We start from the raw sequence: 25,352 nt of genomic DNA on the forward strand, positions 1-25,352 counted from the left end.
TTCTCCTCCTCCTCCTCCTCCTCCTCCTCCAGGTTTGAGAGACATCGACGGTCATGGTTCGCTACTCACTTTTTTGCTAGTGTGCTCTAACAAAATGAACTATATATTACGTACTGGTGTTTAAGCGTCACTGTTCAGTTAAAGTTCTCTGAGTAAGTTGTTCTTGGTCTCCGTCTCCTTCTTTTGCCTTCTATTTTTTCCAGTGAGATCAAAGATCTTAAAGTTTTTTTCAACTATCCCAGAAACCTCATTTGTCTCTTCGTATCTATTTTATTCTAGTGACCATCCCATTGTAAACCAAACAAGTAGATTTACAATAATTCTATTAAGACAAATTAAATTTTATGTTAACAATAGTGCATTGCAAAAAGTCAGAATGAAAGATTCTTCTGAAAAAATCAAATTTTAAGATTCAAAAGGCCAATGCTATCCTGCCACACGCAATTCACACTAACAAGAGCCTTTCTAGCATTGATGAACTGTATAGCTAAACATATAAGTGCTTTTAAAAAAAAAAGATTAACTTTGTTAGGTACTAGGGGCTGTTACGTAACAAATGCAAGTTTTTGGACTTTTCTGGTTCTTCCACTGAAAATAAGAAATGAGCTTTTAAACTAATTTTCGGAGCTCAGAAGCTTGCAGTGGTGGATATAAATGACACAAAAGGCTGGTCTATATCGCATGAAAGCCATAGTATGTCAAATGAATTCTACACGTTATAAAATTCAAAGAGTGCGAATACGTTGAGGTCAGCAGGCAAACTTTCTGCAGTCAACGAGTTTAACGAAATATTCTACTCTGTGCATTCTGAAGCACGTTAAGATGATTTATTGCTATGGCATTTTTTTTATCATGTTGAAAGGATGTCCCTTAGAGCGTGATAGCATTTTTTTCATAGTACAAGGGTCCATATGAATGGTAAATGGGTTCGAATCTTCCCAGCACTAAATGGCCTTTATTGTGTTGATGTCCTTTTATTCACTCAAACAGCCCTCAAGCATTCTAATGATATTAATTTCTTGAAAGGGCGAACTGTGAATATAGAATAGAAGAGATAATATGGTATATATTATTACCATGCAATTCCTCTGTAGCAGAAAAAAATAACCTATGCCCAGAATAGCAAGAATAACTCAAAGCACAATTAATCCAGGAACGCTTCGATCAGAATTCAAACCAGGGCCATCCACACGATAGCCCAGCATGGATGTAAGGGAGTTAACGGTGTGTCCAATATAGTCTGATGTCTACATTTTTTTGTAAGATTGAAGGTAGGCCTACCAGAAATTTTTCTTCAACTCACTTTCGTCTTTCCAAATTTAGCAACCCCTGTCAACACACAAGGTACGTTGACAATTGGTCGGTCAAAAGACGCGGTCGTATCCAATGTGGGTTACCATGGCAGCCTTGCGTGCTTTTTGATGACTTCGGGAGCTATTGGTCGACAGAGTATTGCGAGGGATGTCGGAAGAGCATGCGCAAACATGGACGCGCCTGTGAACGCTCAGTGTGAGTAACCATTACCCTGGTCAACATATTATTTCAACCTATTTTCCTGCCTAGTGAGAAACATAATTTGATGCGATCACGTAATTATAGGTCGCTTATTTCAGATCTGCAGTTAGATTTGAGCTAGCACATTAGATTAGATTTTATTGATTTTCAGGGTACCCATGTTTCCTTATTTGATGTAAATATAATAATATGAGGAATGCCAATGAAAACAGAAGTACGGCAGACCTAAATTTCTATCTCTATTCTAGGTATTTTAAGTGATAAAATAAAATGTGAGAAAGGGTCCACAGATTTAAAAACAAAAATAGCTTTAAAATTTTAAAAATTGAAAGCACCATTTCAATGAGTCAGAAGGGCTTGAGGCATTTTGTGTCGAAAAACCAACAGTAGTCCTTCATCATTTTAGCCTTGATATTTTATTCTCCTCCATCCTCCTGTTACTTTGGTCAAACATTTCGCCATGCTCACCCCTTATATCTCCGAGACTGGAAGGGGGAAAAAATCAAGTTGCGCGCGTAAAATGTTCATTTTTAGAGGCATCTGAGCGCCCAATCGTTCATATGTTTTAACCAGTTTTTCCATCAAGTCAAAATAATTGTTAGCAAGCAACGGAATTCTTCCCAAGTTGCCAAATACATTTTAAGTCATTTTCGCAACGACTATTTCAAAAGAGCAAGAAACACATAGGTTTGGTAAGTGTTTTACGGCGCTCGCAACTGTATAAGGTCATATGAGCGCCCCGGCCACATTAAACATTTTCAGTTCGAAGGATAATATTTTGAATTTTGCCCGAGTGACGGCCGAAGCCTACTCTTATCGATTTTGGACCACCAAGGGATCGTAAACGTGCGTAACTTGCTCACGGGACCTCAGAGATGTTTCACCCTTGTCCGGGGAGGCTAGGTGCAGATCTTTCCTACCAGAAGATCAGGGGTGTGGCTGAAAGACAGCAAGCAATAAGAAGGAGCCAAGGAGTAGCAGTAGAAAGGCTGCAGAAAGAGTCAGGAGCCCAGAGGAGGGGGCAAAGAAGGTGAGGGTGTGGGGCAGAAAATGAAGACGAAAGCAGACGACAGAATATTGATTGAGAGCAGGAAGGGATGTGAAAGGAGACAATTTTAGAGAGGAAAATTTTTCCGTTGCTACCCGGATTCGAACCTGAGACCTTTGAATAAGAGGCGAACACCTTAACCTCTAGGCCACGAGAGCACCCCTTACACATTGGCATGGCATATCCCATCTGTTGTTACTTTCAAGTAACAGTCACTGAGATGGTGTGTGTGTGGGGGGGGGGGAGGGGGGGTTTCATGCTAGTAAACAATTCATTGGCAAAGAAAATATCTTTTTCTGTCTTCGGCCATAAGCCACTTTAATAATCCACAATAACGAGCTGTGCAGCTCATATTGTAAGGTGCCTATGGATTGTCTTGATCACCAATTCTAATTCGAAATGTTTGTAAGCAAGTTCGTCTTTATTTGTCGGCTTTTTGCCCAGATCTTGTGAAGTAAATTTTTCACTTTTTTTCCGTATGAACACATAAATTGTTTTGACTAAGCTATACAACTATATAACAAATTTCGAAATGGTCAATAATTAAAAATCTAGACTTGGTAGAACAAAAAAAGGTTTTCAGATTTGAAGCCAGCGTACCAAAAGTACACACTGACAAATATTGTTTATTGCCCTGCGACAAAATCTCTGTTAACCTGTGCGAACGCTGCGCATGTTCCGTGTTCTTTTGCTAGCTCATTACTATTTTACTTAAAACATGTTATACTGGTCACAGGGCGTCTGTGGCGGTGTGGTTAGTTTCTTCGCTGTTGTATGTGCGCAAACTTGGGCTGAATCTCCGAATGGGGAAGTTACTTCATTGGATATTTCTGTCTGTTTGCGGGGATAGGGGAGAGAGACATAGAGAGAGAGAAAGAGAGTGAAACAGAGAGAGAAAGTGAAAGAGAAAGAGAAAACCAGCCAGAGAGAGAGAGAGAGAGAGAGACAGAGAGAGAGAGAGAGAGAGAGAGAGAGAGAGAGAGAGAGAGAGAGAGAGAGAGAGAGAGAGAGAGAGAGGAGGAGGAGGAGGGCAGAGAGTGGGTGAAAGAGAGAAAGAGAGAAAGAGAGAGAGAGAGAGATAACCAGAGAGTGTGTGCGTGAGAGACAGAGAGAGGGGGAGAGGGAGAGAGAGAGGGAGAGAGAGAGAGAGAGAGGGAGAGAGAGAGAAGAGAGAGGGGGGGGGGTAGGCGAACAATTCAGGAGTGGAGCAGCGCATGATACACTCACGTTTTGCTATAAATCCTCTCTGCATTTGTTCCCACAGCTGAATGCCCAGTGACAACATCGTCCCCAAGCTCCTACCGTTTCCAAAAGGTAGCCATGCACAGTTTCCCTGATCTGGACATCAACCCCTCGGCTACTACCAAAGCCAGATCTCTGCTAGAATGTTCCAAAACATGCGTCAAGTCCCAACAATGCAGGGCGTTCACCTACGAGAAATTGGGTTTTCCCGATCAGTGCAGAATGTACGACTACGTCACAAAAGAGGCTCTTGGAATCGCCGCGGGAACCAACTATTATGAAATAGTCCAGGCTTGAAATTACGGGAAAATGTTTGTTTGCTTGAACTTGTTTTGGTTTGTTTAAGAAAGATGAAGTGCGACAACATACAATGGTTTAGTGCTGGGGGGGAGTAAAACAGACAGGCGGAGAACAGAGGGAAAGACCAGAAACAGGACCTACCAGTGGCTTTCTCCAACCACCTGCTACGTACGTAAAGGCTTTGGTTGAAGGACTGATTGACCGAACGAAAAGAAGTTCATCCACACAATAATGGTTTTAAGTGTTGGAAAAGAGCATGATAGTTACACCCCCCCCCCAAAAAAAAAAAAAAAACTTTTAAAAAAACTGAGTGTGAACAGAAGTGGACCTACCACCAAGTGCCATGTTCCCCAACCTCCAGGAAACAGCACACATTATTTGGTCGCTTTTAAACAAAAGGGAGCTGTCCCCAAAAATGCTGTTTTGAGAAAATCGAAGGTAAAGTTTTCGCCCCTTGTTCAGTTTCTTTAAAAGATAAGGAGAGCTTTCTCTATACATATTCACACCTAAGATTACTAAGAAACCAAACTTCTCCTATACGTAGGGCAATGCTCGCTTTTGGAGTAGGTCAAGATTTCTGGAAACACCCGAAATCTCGGTTAGCCCGCTTGTCCTTAAAAGCGACCATATAAAAGAAACGTGTAGATTACATCTACGTTCGTTGCCTGCGTACAGAGAAGCACATCAACGCAATAATGGTCCCTTAGTGCTGGGAAAAAGTAAGACAGACAGAAACAAGAGGGGGGAAGTAAAGAAATAGGACCTGCCAGTGGCGCTCTCCAGCCCCTTGTATTTCATCAGCGGCTGTGTGGGAACTTTTTTTGGGGGTGGGGGAGAGTGAAACTCGTCCAGTTTTACTTTTGTATATTCTTTAGAATAAAAGGAGTCAATATCGAGTACAAGTTGAGCACAATTGTGGATTAAGAGGAGTCACCAAAATAACTGCTACAGCATCATGACAGAAACTGAGAAGAGCAAAAGTTTCTTTCTTTTTTTAGGGGGGGGGGTAGTTTTAGTAAGAACTTTGCGGCTCTTGCAGCACAAATAGCTCATACAAGTGCCAAAGATTACAAGTGTTACTAAAGAGTCGCCGATAAAGAAAAAAAGAAGGTGAGCAGACCACAAAAAAACACTCAACCAGCCATCCGCTGACGGTTCAGTGCCCTGGCATGTTGGTTAGGACCGATACATTTGTTTTAATATCGGTGTTCTTTATGCCCCCATCAATAGCCTACAAATTAAACATTTGTACATTTTCAGATTGATAATCAAAGACAAGAAGACCCAAACAATGGCATTTTTAATATCTCATTGTAATAGTTCTTAATGCCTTACGTCTCCATCGAAACATTCTAAACCATTAAGGAGGATGGTTACTTCGAATCGACCCTGTCTGTCATGGCCAGCTTGATCTGAATAGGTAGCAACATTCCAGCAGACGAATATTTAAAGACTCTGGTAAACAGATCTGAATAAAGCAAAGGTGAACGGAAGATGGAAGAACGGTATTCAAATCAGGAAGGAGAAGGGTATTCCTTTGGCTTAATGAATGTTGAAATCAGAAGATAGGGTTTACTGTACAATTTTGTCAAATTATACGCTTTGAGCCAAAATACTCCACCAGTACTTGCAACTTGTGCACAGCTATTCTGTCCCTGTGGTTTTATGCACTCCGCATAATTTAGCAAAATTTGATCATTTTTTGCAAAATTTCAGATTATTTTCCTTTGTCTTTCATTGTTAAAATTACAATACAGGTAACAGAATCGCATAATTTCACATTTTTGGGCTCAGTTTGGATAATTTCAGAATTTTTCTTGCATAAAACTACGGGGACAGGCTATTAGACCAGAAATGCATAGTTCCAAATATTATAGGATTTTTTGGAATGGACATGTGAAAAGTAACACCGTACAAAACATAATTATGTTCATGTCATAAGCAGAACACATGGCTCCACAAGTCACGACTCAGACAGAGAAAAAAAGGATACCGTATATCCAGATCAAACATGGAGATTCGAACCCTGAACTTCCCTGAGAGGGCCACGTTTGTCAACCAGCTGCACCACACAGCCCATTCATTTCTTTTTTCTTTTTTTCAAGCCGTCATGGACAAACAGGCGACTATTTCAAATGGGAGTTTACAAAAATATCATTTCACTGCAGACAGAACAAAAAAAGCAATCACTTCGAATATTATGCCCACTTTACTATGCATGTGAACACAATGTGTTTTACTTAATCCACGCATCCAAAAATAAAAAGCAAATCTTCAAGGAGGTTAAAACGTTAAAACAGACAGAAATAGGCAAATAAATGAAACAATTTCCTTTCTGTATCAATGAGTTCATATTTCTTTTATTCTGTCCAGTTGTTACAATTTTCTGAGGACTCATCATACAATCAACAACAACTAGCATCTCCAATATAGTCACACTGTCAAAGCAAGGTAATACAATTGAAGGTACCAGGAATATAAAAGGTCTATGTCATCTTGAGGTCGTTTCGAGGAAAATGCACAAACAAAAAAAAACTAGCTAAACTTTAGCAAGATATACCACTGAGTTCGAGTCATTTGTAAAGGCAATAACTCTTTGAGTTTGAGTAAAGAGAAACATATCGACACAATAATGGTCATTTGGTACTGGGAAAAAGTAAGACAGACAGCCAGAAACAACAGAAAGAAAGTATTTAAGTATGAAGTAGGACCTTCAAGTGGTGGCCTCCAACCACCCTCGACATAACTCTGATTCAAAGCTATCCAGTCATTTCATAATGTAACTGCTATGTTGTGTAGTCTCCCCTGACAGAAGTCGTCCTACTAACAATTCTGGATTTTAACCAAATGTGACTTAGACCTTTTATTTTTCTGACTCTTTCTTTTGTTCCTCATGATGCTAATATTCATCATTTAAAAAGTGCACTGTTGCCATTTATCAAATCAACGTTAATCTGCATTGAGGCACTCTGAGGTCTGGATGAACAGGAAACAATACAAACTCATAGTAGTGTAAAAACCACCTAATAAACTGCACTACATTCAGGAGTAACTGTAACAGAGAAAAAACAAAAACAACAACAACAAAATTTCAAAATATAATATTAGTTTTTAAATAGCAATTCATGTGTAAATGCTATCAATTTCAATTCAGCGTGTCCCCAAACAGGCAAAGGGCTTTTTAAAAATGTACAACACAGTCAATTGCTGTGATGCTATGGATACATAATCACACACTCACTGCACCAATTAGTCACTCACCAACCAGACCAACTCTGAGGTAGAGGTAGACACTTAAAGGTGAAGGAAAAAGAAGACAATCGACATCAGTGAGGCTTATGTTCGAAAATGCACCGTATGTAAGCTAACAACAACCCAATAAACTGATAAGGAAGAAAAGGCGTTAGCAGAAAAGTAGACCACTTTAACTTTAAGATTACGCGATATAAAAAGTAGAACCATTACTTTAGTGCACAAAATTTTCGGAAAATGATAAGTATAAATCACAAAGGGGGGAAAAACACTGGACCAAGTAAAGATCCTCTCAAGCAAAGCAGCAAAAATGTCATTTGACAAATCTGATTAGTGCAATACAATATCTCAAACACTTTCATAACTTAAGATAAACTACCATGATTTCATTGAAGGTGCAGGAACACATAACACATGGATAAGCTATGAATATTAACCAACATAACTGACTGAAAAAAAGTCTTCAATAGCTCCTTTTGACTACAGGAAAAATAAAGGCGATTATGTTTCAAAACAAAGATCAAAAGTTTCCGTTTGTTCAGTTGTAATAATCGATTTCCAGCATTCTTAGATGGGACAATATAAAAGAACTGTTAACCTCTTCACTGCTGTGTAGACATACTCACTTGTGTTCTCCTTAACTTTTTTCCAGCCATATTCCGTACTGGTTAATAGCAGATATTTTAGAAAAGATGTATTATCTGCAATTTGCACAGAAAGGTAATTTTTTAAAGACTTTGTTTAAATCTCTTCTGGTTGAACATTTTGACTTGTCTGTGGAAACGTAAATGGGAATGCCTCAGCACTAAAAGAGTCAATAAATGATATCCAGAAGCACAGCAAACAACTAGCAGTTGAAAGAGCAGAAACAGAATTAAGTAAGTTACCAGCAACCTCAACAACTACACAAAAACAAACAATGCTGATGACAGATGACACCATTATTTCACTTTCAAAAGTTGCTCTTCATTAATAAAATACCATACAAAGCCTAACACTTTAAATGAAATACGAAGTCAATGTAAAAAGCTCCTTTTACAAATTGATGCAGCAAACTTAACTGAGCAAAGTTAGTCATTCAAATTGGCACATCACTAAACGCACACACACAAGCATGCACTAAACAATTTATCTTACCAAGACAACTGCCCAAGTTTGACCCAAAGAGATCAAGAAACGACACACAGTCATCTGTCTCTAAGCCATTCTGTCCCCACCTTACAGTCTTAACAACTGAACTCCACTACGGCAAACCTTTTCAAAGCCACAGTGGAAATTTTAACAAATCCATACCATAATCAACTGTGTGAAATTCATTGCCATATACACTAACTTTATAATAATAATAACAAGAATAATAATAATAATAATAATAACAAGAATAACAAGAATAATAATAATAATAATAATAATATTAATAATGCACCAACTCTAATACAATATACAAAAAGCGCTTTACAATACCTTAGTCTTAACATATGTTGCATAATGTCAATATACATGTGATCGCTCACACTCATGCATGCACTCACACATCCACGCACGGACACACTAACGCACGGACAAACTCACACATGCACGCACGCACTCACTCACACATGTATGCACGCATGCACACAGTCTTTCTTTATCTTCCTTTCTTTTTTTTTATTTCACTCACTCATCTTCTTCTTCACACACACACACACACACACACACACACACACAGACACACACACACACACAGACACACACACACACACACATGCAAATACCTATCAGCATACGTTCGCAAACCCATCTCATAATTACAAAATACTTGCGCATGAATGTTGGTACAGTAGAACATGACTATGGCGGTATCCACTGCAGTGGGACCATCCCTACAGGGGGACCTTACCGGAATCCCCTTTTTTTTCTATGTAAACTCAATTTACTGTGCTTGGGTTTAACTTGGATACAGCGGGAGAGATCAAGGGAGCTCTAGCTGGGGAAGGGGTTTGGGGGGTGGGTGCTGTAGGTGGGCTCCAAGCAGGCAGTCAGCAATGCGGCATTGTGTGGCCAATCCAGCGAAGAGTGAGGTTGGGCAAGCGGCAAAGAGAGAGAGATGGTGCAGAGAGACGCGTTACGTGAGCCACTCCTAAAGTGATGTGCAATAGTAAGCTAGGCCAAAAAGACAATTAAAGAAGAAGAGAGCGTGTAGTGTGTGATTTTTCGATAATTCCCCTTTGTATTCCTACAGCGGGAACTTGCCTACAGAGTGATTTTTCTTCTAGAACTAAAAGTAATGCTATAGCCATGTTTTAATATACATATATTCTTCAGATTAACACTGACACATAAGTAGACACCCATACGATCACAACCAATCAACGACACAAACACATCATATTATGATCATTGGAGTGAGTACTTTCATGAATAAGAAGGATTTTTGGCTTGTAACTCCAAAATATATCCAATAAAATCACGGCAGACAAAAAAAAGACAGTGCTTGTTAGTGAGAATTCTATTATATCCTTCATACTCAGCACATGAGTCTGAGTAATTAGAACTTCATAGATACACTATCTATCATTATTATGTTCAGAAAAAAAGTAAGACAAGCAGACAGAAAAATACTGGGGAGGGGGGGGGGAAGAAAAAGGACCAACCGGTGACATCCTCCAACTAACCACTCAAATACTCAACACAAAACTTTGAAGCACATATAAAACAGTGTGGGGCTGCTAAGGTAGCAAGGAGCCGATTAGTTTTTTTTTCTAGTTTTAGTAAGAGGTTTGAGGCACTTGCAAAAACAATTCCATTAAATAACAGCCAAAGATTAGAGGCGTTACATATATATTATAAAAGAAGAAGGAAAGATAACAAAGACAGATATTCGATGAGAAAGGAGTAAACCACACCAGAGCACCCACCAAGCACGCACAGAGTCGATTAGTAAACAGAAAGAAGCAGAGTGAGCAAAACACAGTCAGAGCCTACCAAACATTCACAAAGGAAAACTTATATCTTAGTAGTTCTCTGAAACAAAAATAGAGTATAGTTTTGACCAGAACACAACACTAACAATAAGGCAGAGAGCCGCATAAACTTTAGAAAATCACATTGAAAACGTTTTAAGAACCCATAATTTGATTGAATGAAAAACAATTCAAATCTAAATTCATGTTCATGTGCACATATATGTTAAAAAACTTCTGAAAAAGAAAAGAGCAGCTTTCTGAGAATTTTGCTACTGTGATGTGCCGCAAGCTTACCTTAACATCTTCATTTTATACATTTTTCTTCAACCTAAATGAAGATATATTCTCTGACTGTGTTGCCTCACTAAGGACTTTGAATATCTCTACTTGAAAAGAAATTGACCCAGAAGACAACCTCGCCTCTTAAAAACTTAACTTTCCATACTGGAACCCAAGTCGGCAGAATTGCTTGGATCGGCAATAAAGGCCATTAAGTACAAGTTCTGTCATCCACTTCAAGAACAAAACTAGATACAGACGAGAGGGAAGAGCTCTCCATTCCTTCCACATCTTGGTAACAAGAAAATGAATCAAAGTATCTTTATGCATGTAAAGCTATTTGACTTGCACATCCTCACAATTTTTTACATGATAAGAGCATTTCACTAATTCGATGAGTTTGTTCCGAGTACGAAACAAGTTATTTTTTTCTCTTTCAGAACTAGTGCCTTCTAGGAATACCTCGGCAACAAACAAACAGATAGGAAATACATTACCATCAAAAGTAAGCACATACAAAATTTACAAAAAGCTCATTCCAGTAGTATGATGAAGATATTCACAATTTGGGAACTCAACTTGCGCCTTTCTTCGAACAAGATGAAGACAGGCGCCAGTGATTAACAAAATGAGTTTTGAACAGTTTTGTCATATATATTAACAGATTTATATACACATCACAGAGGATTCTTTCTCAGCTGAAAGTCTCAGGCTCACTGCCCAAATCTCAAAACTATAACACCAAATGTTGTGGTTTCTCTACAAAAATTCTTATCCAGCTATTTCACGAAGGGTAACAAAATTATAAACATTTGAAAACAATCCAACACAACATTGTGATACCAAGCAAGAGATATCAGCAGCTGCAAGGAAGACAGAATCTCACATGGTTATAAGATACCGGTACTAAAACTTTCTTTTGATGCTGGTAAAAGAAAATTGCATAAAACATTGCACATTAAACCACCGCATAAGAGAGAAGAAATTTTTCCTGCTTATACAATCTGATCAAATGGACCTAAAGAACACTACAATGAAAAATGTAAATTATTATGCAAATCAAAGAACAACGCAAACAGGTTCTAACATTTTTAGTTATCTGCTTTCCAAATGTATATGCGTGACGACGTGGTCGAATCAGGCGCTCGTCAATTTTTGGGCACGTGGCCACGTGGAGTTATTGGTATCATCTTAAAGGTTGATCAGTTGTCTTGTTATCGGTGAAAAAAATTCCCATCTACAATGAATAGAAGAAGAAGTCAAGACATTTAAGATTGAAGAAGGTGGGGTTGCCTAGTTTCAAAGGTAGAATTTACGAGAAAATGGCCATCAAAGTTAGGTAATTTCCATTGCTTGATAGTCCGTGGAAACTGAACACTTACATTTTTTGTGCCTTTCATCAACGTTTTTCAGTAAAATCTAACCAAAAATCTGTTTTTAATTGGACAACAATGGCGTTAAACTAAAAAACAAAAATTATTTTAAAATTGCCAAACTGGCAGAAAAATGCCAGTTTCTTCAATTTCGTTATTTCGATGAGCGCCTGATTTCACCACGCTGCTTCACATTTGTCAATAAAAGATTATGAAAATTTTCTTTTCTTTTCAAACTATTTACTTTCAACGCGAAGTTGTTGTTGGTGATTGTTCTTTCTTTTTCTTTCTTTTTTTTTTTTTTTGTGTGTGTGTGTGTGGGGGGGGGGGGGGGGGGGAGAGAGATTCTGTGATTGGAGACCCTAAAAAAACAATGAAACAGAATGATCCGTATCATAAACTGTTGGAGAACCTGTACATCAATTTCAAGTTCTTTTCATTATGATAATGAAAACAGAAAAGATCCTATCCTTTCTTAAGAATGATGAATTTTCCAAGTTGCAGGATAACATACTGTCTCTCAGGTCAGGTCATTTCTTTATTTAATTCTTCGAAGATGTGGATAACTAAAATCAAACATACAGAGCAAAAAAATACCATGCTGAAGTTGTGGTAGGGTCAACTAAACAATCCTCACATTGTACTTTGCTTATGCTATGTAGACATCTCACCATGTTCCTTTAGAAGCCAAGGAAGTCTTTGACATCATTACAGAAAAGATGCACTGAGGTTTAATGTACCTAAAAATGAACATTAGAATTTAGAACCCTTGCCATTTAATGGTTTATACATATATTGATAGCTCTTGTACAAATACAACAAGATAGTAAGCCTAGTGAGTGGAGACTAAAAAAGAGTATATTCATAGTCCCACCAAACAAACACATCACTCAAATGTAGAGTATATAAAACACTTTGAACAACATGAAAGACCTCAAACCATTTTTAACTCTTCCACATTTTCTTCTTGGACATTCTTTGTTTCCTACATTTATAATAATACTATTTTTACATGTTGTAAGCCTACAAACCAACTGAAATAATCATAGATCAAACAATCACACATGAAAGAATCAATAACAATTTTTCATGCATTGAAAAAAAAACCCAGCCACATGAAACCTTTAACTCACCGCCTAGCCATGCTGCATACGTTGCAGAAAAAGTTCTGCTGTTTCAACTGCCTTCTTTTGTTACAGCCCGTCATTCCTGCCCTTTTTTTCCTCACTTTATTACCACAGTTATGTATATTCCCGACTCTTATATGAGTCAGTAGTGTCAATGATTGTTTAAAATACAAATTTAAAAAGCAGGTGCACAAGAGATAACATCAATGTGACATATTACTGGTATGCTTATCGTGTATTACTTGAAATGCAATAATTAGAGCAAATAAATACTCAAAATCACACTGAGCAAGGCTCTGGATATTGATACAAGATACAATTACACCAAATACACTATACTCATTATACATCCTGAGACTACTAGACATGAAAGTAAGAGAAAAATGTAAGTGTATATGTTTTATGCCCCCATTGATACTATTCAGATCATTAAGGAGGCGGTCTGTTTCAACCCTGCCTTTAAGACTCAACTCAGGTAGAAAGGGATACATACAACATCCCCATAGAAAAGTTGAGAAACACTATTCAAAAAAATCTTCTTACACGGAAATTGGACTCACATCTCCAACGTTTATCTGCTAGGCACCTAACCACTACACTGCAGATGCTGGTATAAGAATAAATTATAAGAAAGACCATTGTTACATTTTAGACTGCGTAAACCAACAACTTTTCACCAAAGAAGCTGTACATCATGAACTAAACCAGAATGTGACTATAGAAATTTCTTTAAAAAGTGAAGTTTTTGAGGTTGATATTCAATGCTGTGCGATATAAACATTTTCTGAACATACAAGCCTTTTTAACATTAGAGTGATAAATCTTTAAACACTACCAGTACCTGTATTGATTTCTGAAGTATCTCTGTTTTCAGAAATTTCTTTAACCCATTCCTTTAACAGGTTGGGAGATAAAGATTTCAATTGTTTCTGTTGCATATTAAATGTTACTCTTTACACTACAGAAACACACAAAAAAAGAGAAAGGGTGAGACATGAAAAATCCTGGGTCTTTAGATACTACAAAGGCTATATATAACATTGTTTCTGTGTAGCTAAAAAAAAATTGAGCATTACTACTACATTACTAAACACTACCAGTACCTGTATTGATTTCTGAAGTATCTCTGTTTTCAGAAATTTCTTTAACCCATTCCTTTAACAGGTTGGGAGATAAAGATTTCAATTGTTTCTGTTGCATATTAAATGTTACTCTTTACACTACAGAAACACAAAAAAAAGAGAAAGGGTGAGACATGAAAAATCCTGGGTCTTTAGATACTACGAAGGCTATATATAACATTGTTTCTGTGTAACTAAAAAAAAATTGAGCATTACTACTACAAACACACACAACAGCAGCTAAGCAGAATCTGAAAGTCTCTCATTCTTTCAGTGAAATATTTTCTCACACCGACCTGCTGAAGGAGCAAGAGTTGTACTTTGAAATTACATATTTCCTGTCAATGAGGCAGCAAAAGAAAACCAACAATTCACATCAAATCAATGTTATCCATTTCGAGAATGTTGTTGCTCCTTAAGCTTTTGTACAAAAAGGTTTGCATACAGTAACTTTGCATATTCATCAGGTTTCATGAACCCTTCTAAGTTCTCACTAAAACGTACACAAAACATAAATATATCAAAATATAGTGCGCATGTGTGGAGAAATCCATTAAGCATTAGTATAAGTAAATCATATACATTCTGTTTTATACAAAACCATCACCATCACCATCTGCAGTAAATTAGAATCTAAAGCAAGCCTCAGATTCAAAAGACTCCATCTACAAGAATAATGCTTTATAAATGGAAACTTTTTTACTCTGACTATGAAAATAACATCAAGGCACTCATAAAAAGTATGCCGGCTGGGGTTTTTTTCTTCTTTATCTTTGCGAACTACCGAGGCCGGTCACGGCGAATTCAAGCTATCCGTGTTATACTGTATATTGTTCACACGTGAAATGCAACTTGGACATGATTAACAATCTAAATCAAAACTTTACCAAATACATCGGTTGAGAATCTTACGCCCTGAATATTTCCTTGAGTAAACATTCGCATTGTTTCATTTTGTTGCATCTACGCATGAATTAGAAGATCAGCACTATCTACTATGACTACACTGTATGTTACACAGTAATCTCAAAGACAGTGAATTATTCCACACATTACTTCATTTTCAACAGTTTTGAGCTATGAAACAGGCCAACACTTTTATCCTCAAAGGGATCTCACCTTGTAGCCACTTCTAGACCTTCAGAAAAACCGAAAATGGCCACACGAAAGCATCCCAATGCAGAAACATACTATTTCAATTCATTGTATAAATTAGCTGGGTTTAACATCTGTTGGTTCAATCTTTGATTATGCTCTATCAATCAAATGCATGGTCACCCTTAAGAATATCTTTTTGCATTGAATAGAAGAAAACATATACACAGTCTCTAACAGTAAAATAAACACAGCAAAAACACTTTTCGTCTGACTAATGCATAATCTGTACAGAGTATGAACTTAACTTCATTTTATTGCAGGACTGAGATCATTAAAGCAGAATAAGAGTAGAACAGTAAGAAGCACACATTAATTAATTTTTAGGTTTAACAGTACACTGTGAAGTTGCTGAACAATACTTTGTTTCTCAACAGCAGAGAAAACCTCAGCAAGAAACCTACGATTCACAGTAAACATATTTACTAAATTCTAACCGTGTATAATCAGTTTTCAATAACACCATACCATCTGGCCTTGACGTATTAGTGAGAAATTAAGATGAAAATTTTTTCTGAGAAACTACTATATCCGTGTCAAGACAGGATGGAATCAGGCGCGCCTGACTGCACTCACACAGGTTTTAGGCATGTGGAGTTATTGGTACCATCATCAAGAATGTTCATTTGTTTTGCTTTTCATGAAAAAAAAATGCCCACCTGACTTGAAAAGACATTGAGACATTTGCATTTGAGGGAGGTGGGAGTCACCTGATGTCAGAAGTAAATTAGTGAGAAAATGGCTGCCAAAGTTTGGTGACTTCCAAAGCTTGAGTGTCCTTGAAAACTGTAAAATTACATTTGTTTGTGCCTTTGATCATTGATTTTTAATTTTTAGCAAATTCTGCACACAGAAACGTGTTTTTAAATGGACATAAAAGGTGCTGAGTCTCCCACCTCCAAAAATAGGCCCATCGTGTGGAAAAATGTCAGTTTCTTCAATTTCATTATTTTGACAAGCTCTTGATTTCACCTCAATGTTACACATATCCGTTGAACTGCATTGTCCTTGAGAAAAATGACAAACCTAGATTAAAGGCGTTTTCAATTCATGGCGTAAAATTTCTGCAATAAATGACATACATCTGGAGGAAAACAACATACATTAGGCTTAACTAAATGTATTTCCAATTCTTGATACAAAATTTCAGCAATAGGTATCCTGGATATAGAGCATACTAGGTTACAAAGTACATTTCTATAGGTTCCAAAAGTCTCAGGGCACTGTCCTCTAAGCACTAAGGTTGCAACAAATTACAGCTTTTTTTCAGAAGAAGACGAGGCATTATAGTGAATCTTCACTTCAGGGTGTTTCACTTATATCACATTTGTACACCAATCTAATGAAGTTACATAGTAAAAAGAACAAAAAACAAAAAAAACCTGCAATTGTAAAAGTAACTTCAAAAGAGCATGTAAAGACAACACGTACAAGACTAAAAATGTACACGTCTCAACAATTATAATTAAAAGCACATTTGGCAAAAGACAGATCAAATGCATCATTAATCTAAACAAAGTTAACATCACACAAGTATCACTCTTAAGGGTAATTCAGCTGATAAGGGATAGGTTCCTGCTCCGGTATGGATGTGTTTTCGTAGTACTCAAGACATCCGTACCACTTAATCTCACCATCTTTACTCACAAAGCAGTGAATCATCAGTTCATCCAGGGGGTCCAGGAAAGACTCCACAACCAGGGAGTCGCCCCACACACTCGGCGAAAAATGGACCATGGACACGCGTCGAATGTAGAAGTCATGCATTGAATTTGCCAGAGCAGGAAAGAAGTTGCGATAAGCTGCAATGCTTATGTTGTCTATGAGGTATCTCACATAAGATGGGTGCCTGGTCCGTCCGCTCGTGTCTGTATCCCTCAACGGAACTACGACATGATGAGAAAACGTTTTCCCGAGGCAGTCTGGCGGCATGACAGGTCTGTAATTATCCGGCATTTCCGGAAGAAGTCGCAAAAACTTGAGTCTCCACCAGTCAGGGATTTTCTCGGCTAGACCAGATTCCCTATGTACGAGGGAGTTGCAGGACTTGACCATGATGGAAGCCCGATGGCGACCCCCAAATGTTGCGCTGCTCCGAATTGTGTACATTGTCTCCATCATGCCAGTCAGCTTCAGGGAGACCTGCATCAGTCCAAAATATTATCTAGCTGTGAGTTACTTTAGTTTCATATTTTTTCAATCTGAACCAAAGTAAATCACTGTTCAAATCATGGGCCCCTCATTCTGTATGAATTTTCTAGGTTCAGGAATCTTTGAGAAAATCAAAACTGATGGAACCAATAGTCAATGAAATCTTTATAATACTCTCTTCAGGAAGAGACAACTATACGTTTTTTTAAATATAAAACTGGATGCTTCTGAAGGAATATTTTTTAACTGTCAAAGAATGTACGGCTAAAAAAAAGACGTTTCTTTCCAGCAACATTTATATTATTATAAATATACTCTTTCCAAAATTTAAAAAAACCCAAACAAAAAAAAATAGAATTGGGTAAGCTGTTTTTGTGTTAATCAGATGATATTTAAATTGCAAATCAATTTATGGAAGACTCCCTACGTCTTAACATACTGTTGTTAGTTAGACAGTCTTTACGCTTAGAAACTACAGTGATTAAAAGATTCTCTCTAAAATGTCATTCTCGTCAAGTCCTATCAACATTCAAAAACTGTCAGGGGGAGCCAGTATTACATTTTGCAACGCTTACCAGCAATGCAAAACAAGTGCTGGGGTAGGGTTCTAAAATCTCTCTCAAATACAAAATTTCTTCAGCTCTATGGAAAACAAAGCTATTTTCAGTCGTAAGTCCATACCTGAATGGGAGACTTCGGTGTGGTTGTCTCGTAGAAATGTCTCCGAATTTCCATGACAACACCCTTGGCATAACTGGCAATACCCTTCCGATTCAAGTTTTGGTAGTCAAGGAAAGCAAGTGACTTGTCATACAGAGATGCATGCTCCACTCGCCCAATTATGTTCAATAATCTGTGCAAGTCAGGCTGACCTATAGAAAGAAAAACAGTTTAAATGTAAACATGACACCTCAATGTTGTCCCATTTCCTAAACTTGCGAAAAAAAAAGATATGATCACACAACTATTAACTAGAAGAAAGAAGGAAATAAACTGTGAGCAAAAAAATGAAAGTCTAGACCATTCTATAATAATCCGAAATTTCTGGAAAGGAGACACTCCTAAGATCCCAGCCTAGGGTCACTTCACCTCCAACATCAAAGAAATAAATGAAAAGAAATGGAAAATACAAACCAACACAAATAGTGGAAAATGAAGTAATCAGGAATACATCAATCTGAAAAGACACAAAATGACATAACACAAAATGGAGGCAACAGAATTGATAGACAAAAAATAGTGGTCCTTTCAAATAACTATCACACCCTGATACATACTCAATATGCTTAGGGCAGGGGTTACCAAACTATGGCCTGTTGGCCAGATCCAGCCCAAGAGGTCAGGTTATCTGGCGCACCGCCATGCCAATATTGGGGAAAAAATAAAGATTTGTTTGTAGCGAGCTCAGGACTTGATCACCAAAAAATTTCATGATTTTATTATATTCTACAGGCGAATTAAACATAGTATTTCAAAACTTGTTTTACTCTAGCTACAGTGGAACTTGGATTCAACGAGCTCGGATTCAACGAGATGAGATAGATTCCCCGTTTTTTTCCTTCTTTAAAATCAATAAAAATAACCCTGATTCAACGAGCACTTAAATCAGCAAGCTCGGATTCAACGAGGTCGCTCCCAGGGTGAACAGCCCCCGTAGATATGGCTTCGTTCATTTTTCTCCCAGAACGAACTTTATCAATTCCCAGAAACCATCCATTGCACCTGCATCGTGAACCACTATTCACTTAGCCGATTGCATGCAACCAATCAGCGGCCTTTTTTCATACCAACACATGCGTTGTTGGCACGCGCATGTGTGTTCTCTGGCGTGTGTCGGGGTCGGATGGGCGGCCAGCATACGTGTGACTGTGTGTGCGTGTCGGGGAGGGGGGGCACTAGTGGTCCGGGCGTTGAACGTAACATATACAAACAAGTCAGTCTTTTTCCCCCTTGGCAACTGATCATTATCACAATGGTAAACTAGTCTTGACGTAGATCTACGTAATAAATTGTGCGCTGATCTATGGAATCAAAAGTTACCCTGTGCTAGGCTCTACACAGCAACACAACTTTGTGATAAACAATCGAGATGACACAGGCATGTGCATTTGAACGAAACGGTCTTTTTTTTCACAGCTCAAAATAGGCAGGCATTTCAGGCACTACTTGTGACTTCTCTTTATACATTACTGGCTCAGTGCTTGTAATTATCTACACAAAACTTTGTGTCTGCTCTAACGAACACTAGGATTCAACGAGGTTTTAGGTCAGGCCCGGCGACCTCGTTGAATTCTAATTCTACTGTACTGTTTTCTCCTTAACATATAAAACCTATTGTATTTAACAAAACAGTTTTCCATCCCATGCTCAGCATTCTCTCGAGTTATCCAGCCCACTTTGATATAAAGTTTGATGACCCCTGGCTTGGATCATGATCACATGATGTCAATCATGCCACACAGGGAATTATACTTATTTAGAATTTTAGAGTTAGAATACAGAAGTCTCCACCTAAGATCCCAGTGCTCGGGAGCTAGGAAAATGCGGGGTCTTAGGCGAACGAGGATCTTAGCCGAACGGCCAGGGGAAAGATTCCTGAGTAACTCATGGTCAGGCCCAAAATTTGTACAACGATCTCCCCTTACTTTAAAAAGAACTGACGTGAATCCTGGGCACTAAAAGTTCTATTCAGAAGTCAGTTTTCCTTTTTTTTGTTCAGGGGAAGGGGGAGGGAGTAGCTTTTTAAAAGATACAGTGTCTTGTGAGAACCAACTGGCTTCAGGCAATGCCCCCATTAAAAAATTAATTGCTTTCCATCTCTAACGGAGTTCCCCGCCCATGTCATGATGCATCATAATTCGATGTACTGTGACAACACAGAAAATTCTTTTTTTTAATGAATGAAAGACAGGTTCACTGCTAACAAATGTCATGACCACATTAGACAAAGGCAATTGGACAGTCCACGAGTATGAGTGCAGTCTGTAATCTGTCTGGAAAGTTTAAGTGCAAAACTGAAAGACGAGAGCGATGGTCAGGGAAACGTATATGTCCACGAGTTCACAGTTTGATGGAATGCAGTTTGATGCTTGCTGGTAGGCCCTCCCCACCTAGTGTGTGATGTGAGATCAGGCGGGCGGCTCAGGTGATCAGGGAAAGCAATGAATTGACAAGTTCATACCTTGGTGCGATACCATCTGGGACAAACATTGTAACAGCTTATCAAGATTTACAACACAACAGAGGAGTGATCGCATTCATGAGAGTGGATGATCCGTGACATGACAGACTGTCAAGGATCGCACATTTTTACTACTTGGTCGATCAGCTGAGCATGCCCAGGTTTCTTATCTTATTCTGTTTCTTCTCAAAAAAAGAAAAAAAACAATTAAATTATGACCAGAAAGGCGGGATCTTGGCCGAATATAGCTCCTTCAGTGCAGGTCAGAGTGGGATCTTAGGGGTGACTTTTATATAGTAAAAATTCTGTTTTCCAAAACAGCGGGATCTTAGGAGAACCGGGACCATAAGCTGTGGGATCTTAGGCAGAGACTACTATATTAACAACCCTTGTTCAATCACTTCCTTTCTCATAATAAACAGAAGTGAATGACTAGCAATCGGCATACATTCAACAAAGTAAGTTACATCAGATTTCATAGTCCTTGGTCTAAACTGAATTCTTAGATTTTGCCCCCCCCCCCCAAGTTCACATGGCATGTAGTCTTCACTAAAGCCCAGAGTCAACGAGACTTTAAATAAAAATTACTTAAATAAATAACAACACAAATATAAAACAAAACAAAAAATGAGCAGGCAAAGAACAACTAACCTGTGTGATTGATATCATCATACCGAAGTCCTGGTAATAGAGCTAGGGCCTTGTGCTGTTCTTTGTGAACTTCTATTCTCAAGTTCAGAGACGGGTAACATCTGAATATATGAAAAGCAAAATCTACATTGTGATTTAATACAGCTAAAACTGACCTAAATCTCAAATTAAATGTAGCATTTGCTGGGACCAATGTAGCATTTGCTGGGACCAATGTAGCATTTGCTTGGACCCGTTTCATAACATTGTAATTTATATATAACAAAAATAGTCTTCAAAGTTAAAATTACAGTTATTCCTTTTGAACCTACTCTGAGTTTACAGGACCTCTATGTATTCGAGCTCCTCTGCATACACCACTTAACAATGAGGTGATTGCATTTGTGCACAGAAGGGTAAAGGCAATCACGCCCATGCATACACGTGGGTCTATCCAGTTAAGATTTCCAAAATTGGCTCTTCTTGCAGGTAAAACAAAACCAAAGGCTTTCTACCCCAAGGTCAAAAATACACAGATTCCCCGTTCAATGCTCTCTCCGCACTCAATCTTTCCCCAAAGCAGACCTGCTACTCCATGAAATCTAAAAATCAAGACATCAGGGGGGAGGGGTGGTGGGGGATCGGGATTTGGTGAAAAAAAATGGGATCAACGACAAATCACCAAGGTGACAGCCAAGCTAACTTTAAAATTTCCCAGAGATATGTCCATAAATATTCCATATAGGCCCTTGTGTGTGTGTGTGCGTCTGTGTGTGTGTGTGTGTGGGGGGGGGAGGGGGGGGTTTGTGTGTATGTGTGTGCATGTTGCCATTATTTTTTGTAAATCATGAAGTATTACGTCAAGCACCCCTAGTCCAAGTGCTTAACACCCCCCACCCCAAGAAGTCCTGAAAGACACTTCGACCAGTGTGCATGAACTTAAGTTGACCCCGTTGATGGACGATCTCCGACACACGTAAAACTCACACACCGAAGTCACAAGATGCGAACTCGCAATTGAAACAGTCTTACTGACGGACTAACCAGAACTAGGACAAAGCTTGCTTTGAAAGTAACAGCAGACCTATGAATAATAATATTGATCATTTGTATGCTGCAATTGAAACAGTTTTATTCAGTGATCAAGCCATCTCATAGGAAAATTCTAAGTGGTAACAAAAGCAAAAGTAGATCCTGAGATTGTCCCAAGTCGGAATGCCAAATCGATACTACTTCCATTACGGTTGAAATAACACTACAGGCAAAGATACAGCATATCTTAAGGGTGAGTCAGCACAAAATCCGATATCAATATTTCGGCAAACAGTGCTCCGAGTTCCTGCTGACAAAAGGTTTACGAGTACTTCCCCAGGTAGAGAAGAAGGCAGAGTAAGTTTTTAGAAACATCCAGGGCAACAGACGGCACTTAAAAATCGAGATACACGAGATCGAACTCGGGAAAATCGGGATGCTTGAGGTTTGAGGCAAAAAATCGGGATATCCCGATTTAAGCGGGATGAGTGGCAGGTCTGTGGGTGTCATTTTTCGGACTAGCTGACCTTGCATTCCGACCATGAGATTGTGCATTTTTATCCATTTGCCATTTAACTTTTACATTGAATATATCGTCTTTGCATTCCTAAAAAATATGCAGTGACTACGTTCACGGCGCCCTGAATGTAGTTTGCAATTTAAGAATGATCTTGCTCACTTCACTCCCCTACCCTTTTCCCTCTTCTTTTTTTCATCCCCTCCCACCCCTCTTCCCGCCTTGGCCTTCTTCCATTCTACCTTGTTTCTTCGAACGACTTTTATTATCAAATTGTCCAGCATTGCCGGGCACCAGGAAGTGTTCTGTGTGTAGGCATCTCCAGGGTAGGCCTAAGCCTTGGCCTAGCAGCTGTGACGTCAGATGCACACAAAGCAGCTGGTGACCTTGATACATGACTTCAGATTCAAAATTGACAATGAAAAATGAAGTTTGCTTAAATTTAAACAGGGCATCAAATCAGGTTCCACGTGAGCCACTTTATATATTTTGATACGCTGATTCCGAAAATGAAATCAGTTTTTAGTGGCGATAATAATTTAAAAAATTGTGCATGCAGAGTCTTATCCCGCACGGTGGCAAACTTCAAAAGTATTTTGCGTCACAGTTCGCCTCTCCAATTCTGACGTGTGTGTGTGTGTGTGGGGGGGAAAGGGGGGGGGGAGAGAGATTCTGTGATTGGAGACCCTAAAAAAACAATGAAACAGAATGATCCGTATCATAAACTGTTGGAGAACCTGTACATCAATTTCAAGTTCTTTTCATTATGATAATGAAAACAGAAAAGATCCTATCCTTTCTTAAGAATGATGAATTTTCCAAGTTGCAGGATAACATACTGTCTCTCAGGTCAGGTCATTTCTTTATTTAATTCTTCGAAGATGTGGATAACTAAAATCAAACATACAGAGCAAAAAAAAACCATGCTGAAGTTGTGGTAGGGTCAACTAAACAATCCTCACATTGTACTTTGCTTATGCTATGTAGACATCTCACCATGTTCCTTTAGACGCCAAGGAAGTCTGTGACATCATTACCGTAGATATGCGCTGGGGTTTAATGTACCTAAAAATGAGCAGTAAAATTTAGAACCCTTGCCATTTAATGGTTTATACATATATTGATAGCTCTTGTACAAATACAACAAGATAGTAAGCCTAGTGAGTGGAGACTAAAAAAGAGTATATTCATAGTCCCACCAAACAAACACATCACTCAAATGTAGAGTATATAAAACACTTTGAACAACATGAAAGACCTCAAACCATTTTTAACTCTTCCACATTTTCTTCTTGGACATTCTTTGTTTCCTACATTTATAATAATACTATTTTTACATGTTGTAAGCCTACAAACCAACTGAAATAATCATAGATCAAACAATCACACATGAAAGAATCAATAACAATTTTTCATGCATTGAAAAAAAAACCCAGCCACATGAAACCTTTAACTCACCGCCTAGCCATGCTGCATACGTTGCAGAAAAAGTTCTGCTGTTTCAACTGCCTTCTTTTGTTACAGCCCGTCATTCCTGCCCTTTTTTTCCTCACTTTATTACCACAGTTATGTATATTCCCGACTCTTATATGAGTCAGTAGTGTCAATGATTGTTTAAAATACAAATTTAAAAAGCAGGTGCACAAGAGATAACATCAATGTGACATATTACTGGTATGCTTATCGTGTATTACTTGAAATGCAATAATTAGAGCAAATAAATACTCAAAATCACACTGAGCAAGGCTCTGGATATTGATACAAGATACAATTACACCAAATACACTATACTCATTATACATCCTGAGACTACTAGACATGAAAGTAAGAGAAAAATGTAAGTGTATATGTTTTATGCCCCCATTGATACTATTCAGATCATTAAGGAGGCGGTCTGTTTCAACCCTGCCTTTAAGACTCAACTCAGGTAGAAAGGGATACATACAACATCCCCATAGAAAAGTTGAGAAACACTATTCAAAAAAATCTTCTTACACGGAAATTGGACTCACATCTCCAACGTTTATCTGCTAGGCACCTAACCACTACACTGCAGATGCTGGTATAAGAATAAATTATAAGAAAGACCATTGTTACATTTTAGACTGCGTAAACCAACAACTTTTCCCCAAAGCAGCTGTACTCCATGAACTAAACCAGAATGTGACTATAGAAATTTCTTTAAAAAGTGAAGTTTTTGAGGTTGATATTCAATGCTGTGCGATATAAACATTTTCTGAACATACAAGCCTTTTTAACATTAGAGTGATAAATCTTTAAACACTACCAGTACCTGTATTGATTTCTGAAGTATCTCTGTTTTCAGAAATTTCTTTAACCCATTCCTTTAACAGGTTGGGAGATAAAGATTTCAATTGTTTCTGTTGCATATTAAATGTTACTCTTTACACTACAGAAACACACAAAAAAAGAGAAAGGGTGAGTCAGCAAAAATCCTGGGTCTTTAGATACTACAAAGGCTAT

At 38.2% G+C, this 25,352-nt stretch overlaps 1 protein-coding gene across 1 annotated transcript in view; it reads right to left on the reverse strand.

Annotated features, from left to right (window-relative positions):
• Nucleotides 1-16,404: 16,404 nt before the first annotated feature.
• LOC101859847 overlaps nucleotides 16,405-25,352 on the reverse strand; it is an 11,331-nt gene continuing 2,383 nt past the window's right edge. The window contains exons 2-4 of the mRNA XM_005094945.3: nucleotides 21,341-21,441; nucleotides 18,190-18,380; nucleotides 16,405-17,499 (exon numbers count right to left, since the gene is read on the reverse strand). Of these exons, the coding sequence (XP_005095002.1) occupies nucleotides 16,900-17,499; nucleotides 18,190-18,380; nucleotides 21,341-21,441 (892 nt within the window). The 3' untranslated portion in view covers nucleotides 16,405-16,899. The remainder of the gene's footprint in view (nucleotides 17,500-18,189; nucleotides 18,381-21,340; nucleotides 21,442-25,352) is intronic.

Source organism: Aplysia californica, unplaced genomic scaffold (genome assembly GCF_000002075.1).
Source record: "Aplysia californica isolate F4 #8 unplaced genomic scaffold, AplCal3.0 scaffold00092, whole genome shotgun sequence".
Classification (NCBI taxonomy): domain Eukaryota; kingdom Metazoa; phylum Mollusca; class Gastropoda; order Aplysiida; family Aplysiidae; genus Aplysia; species Aplysia californica.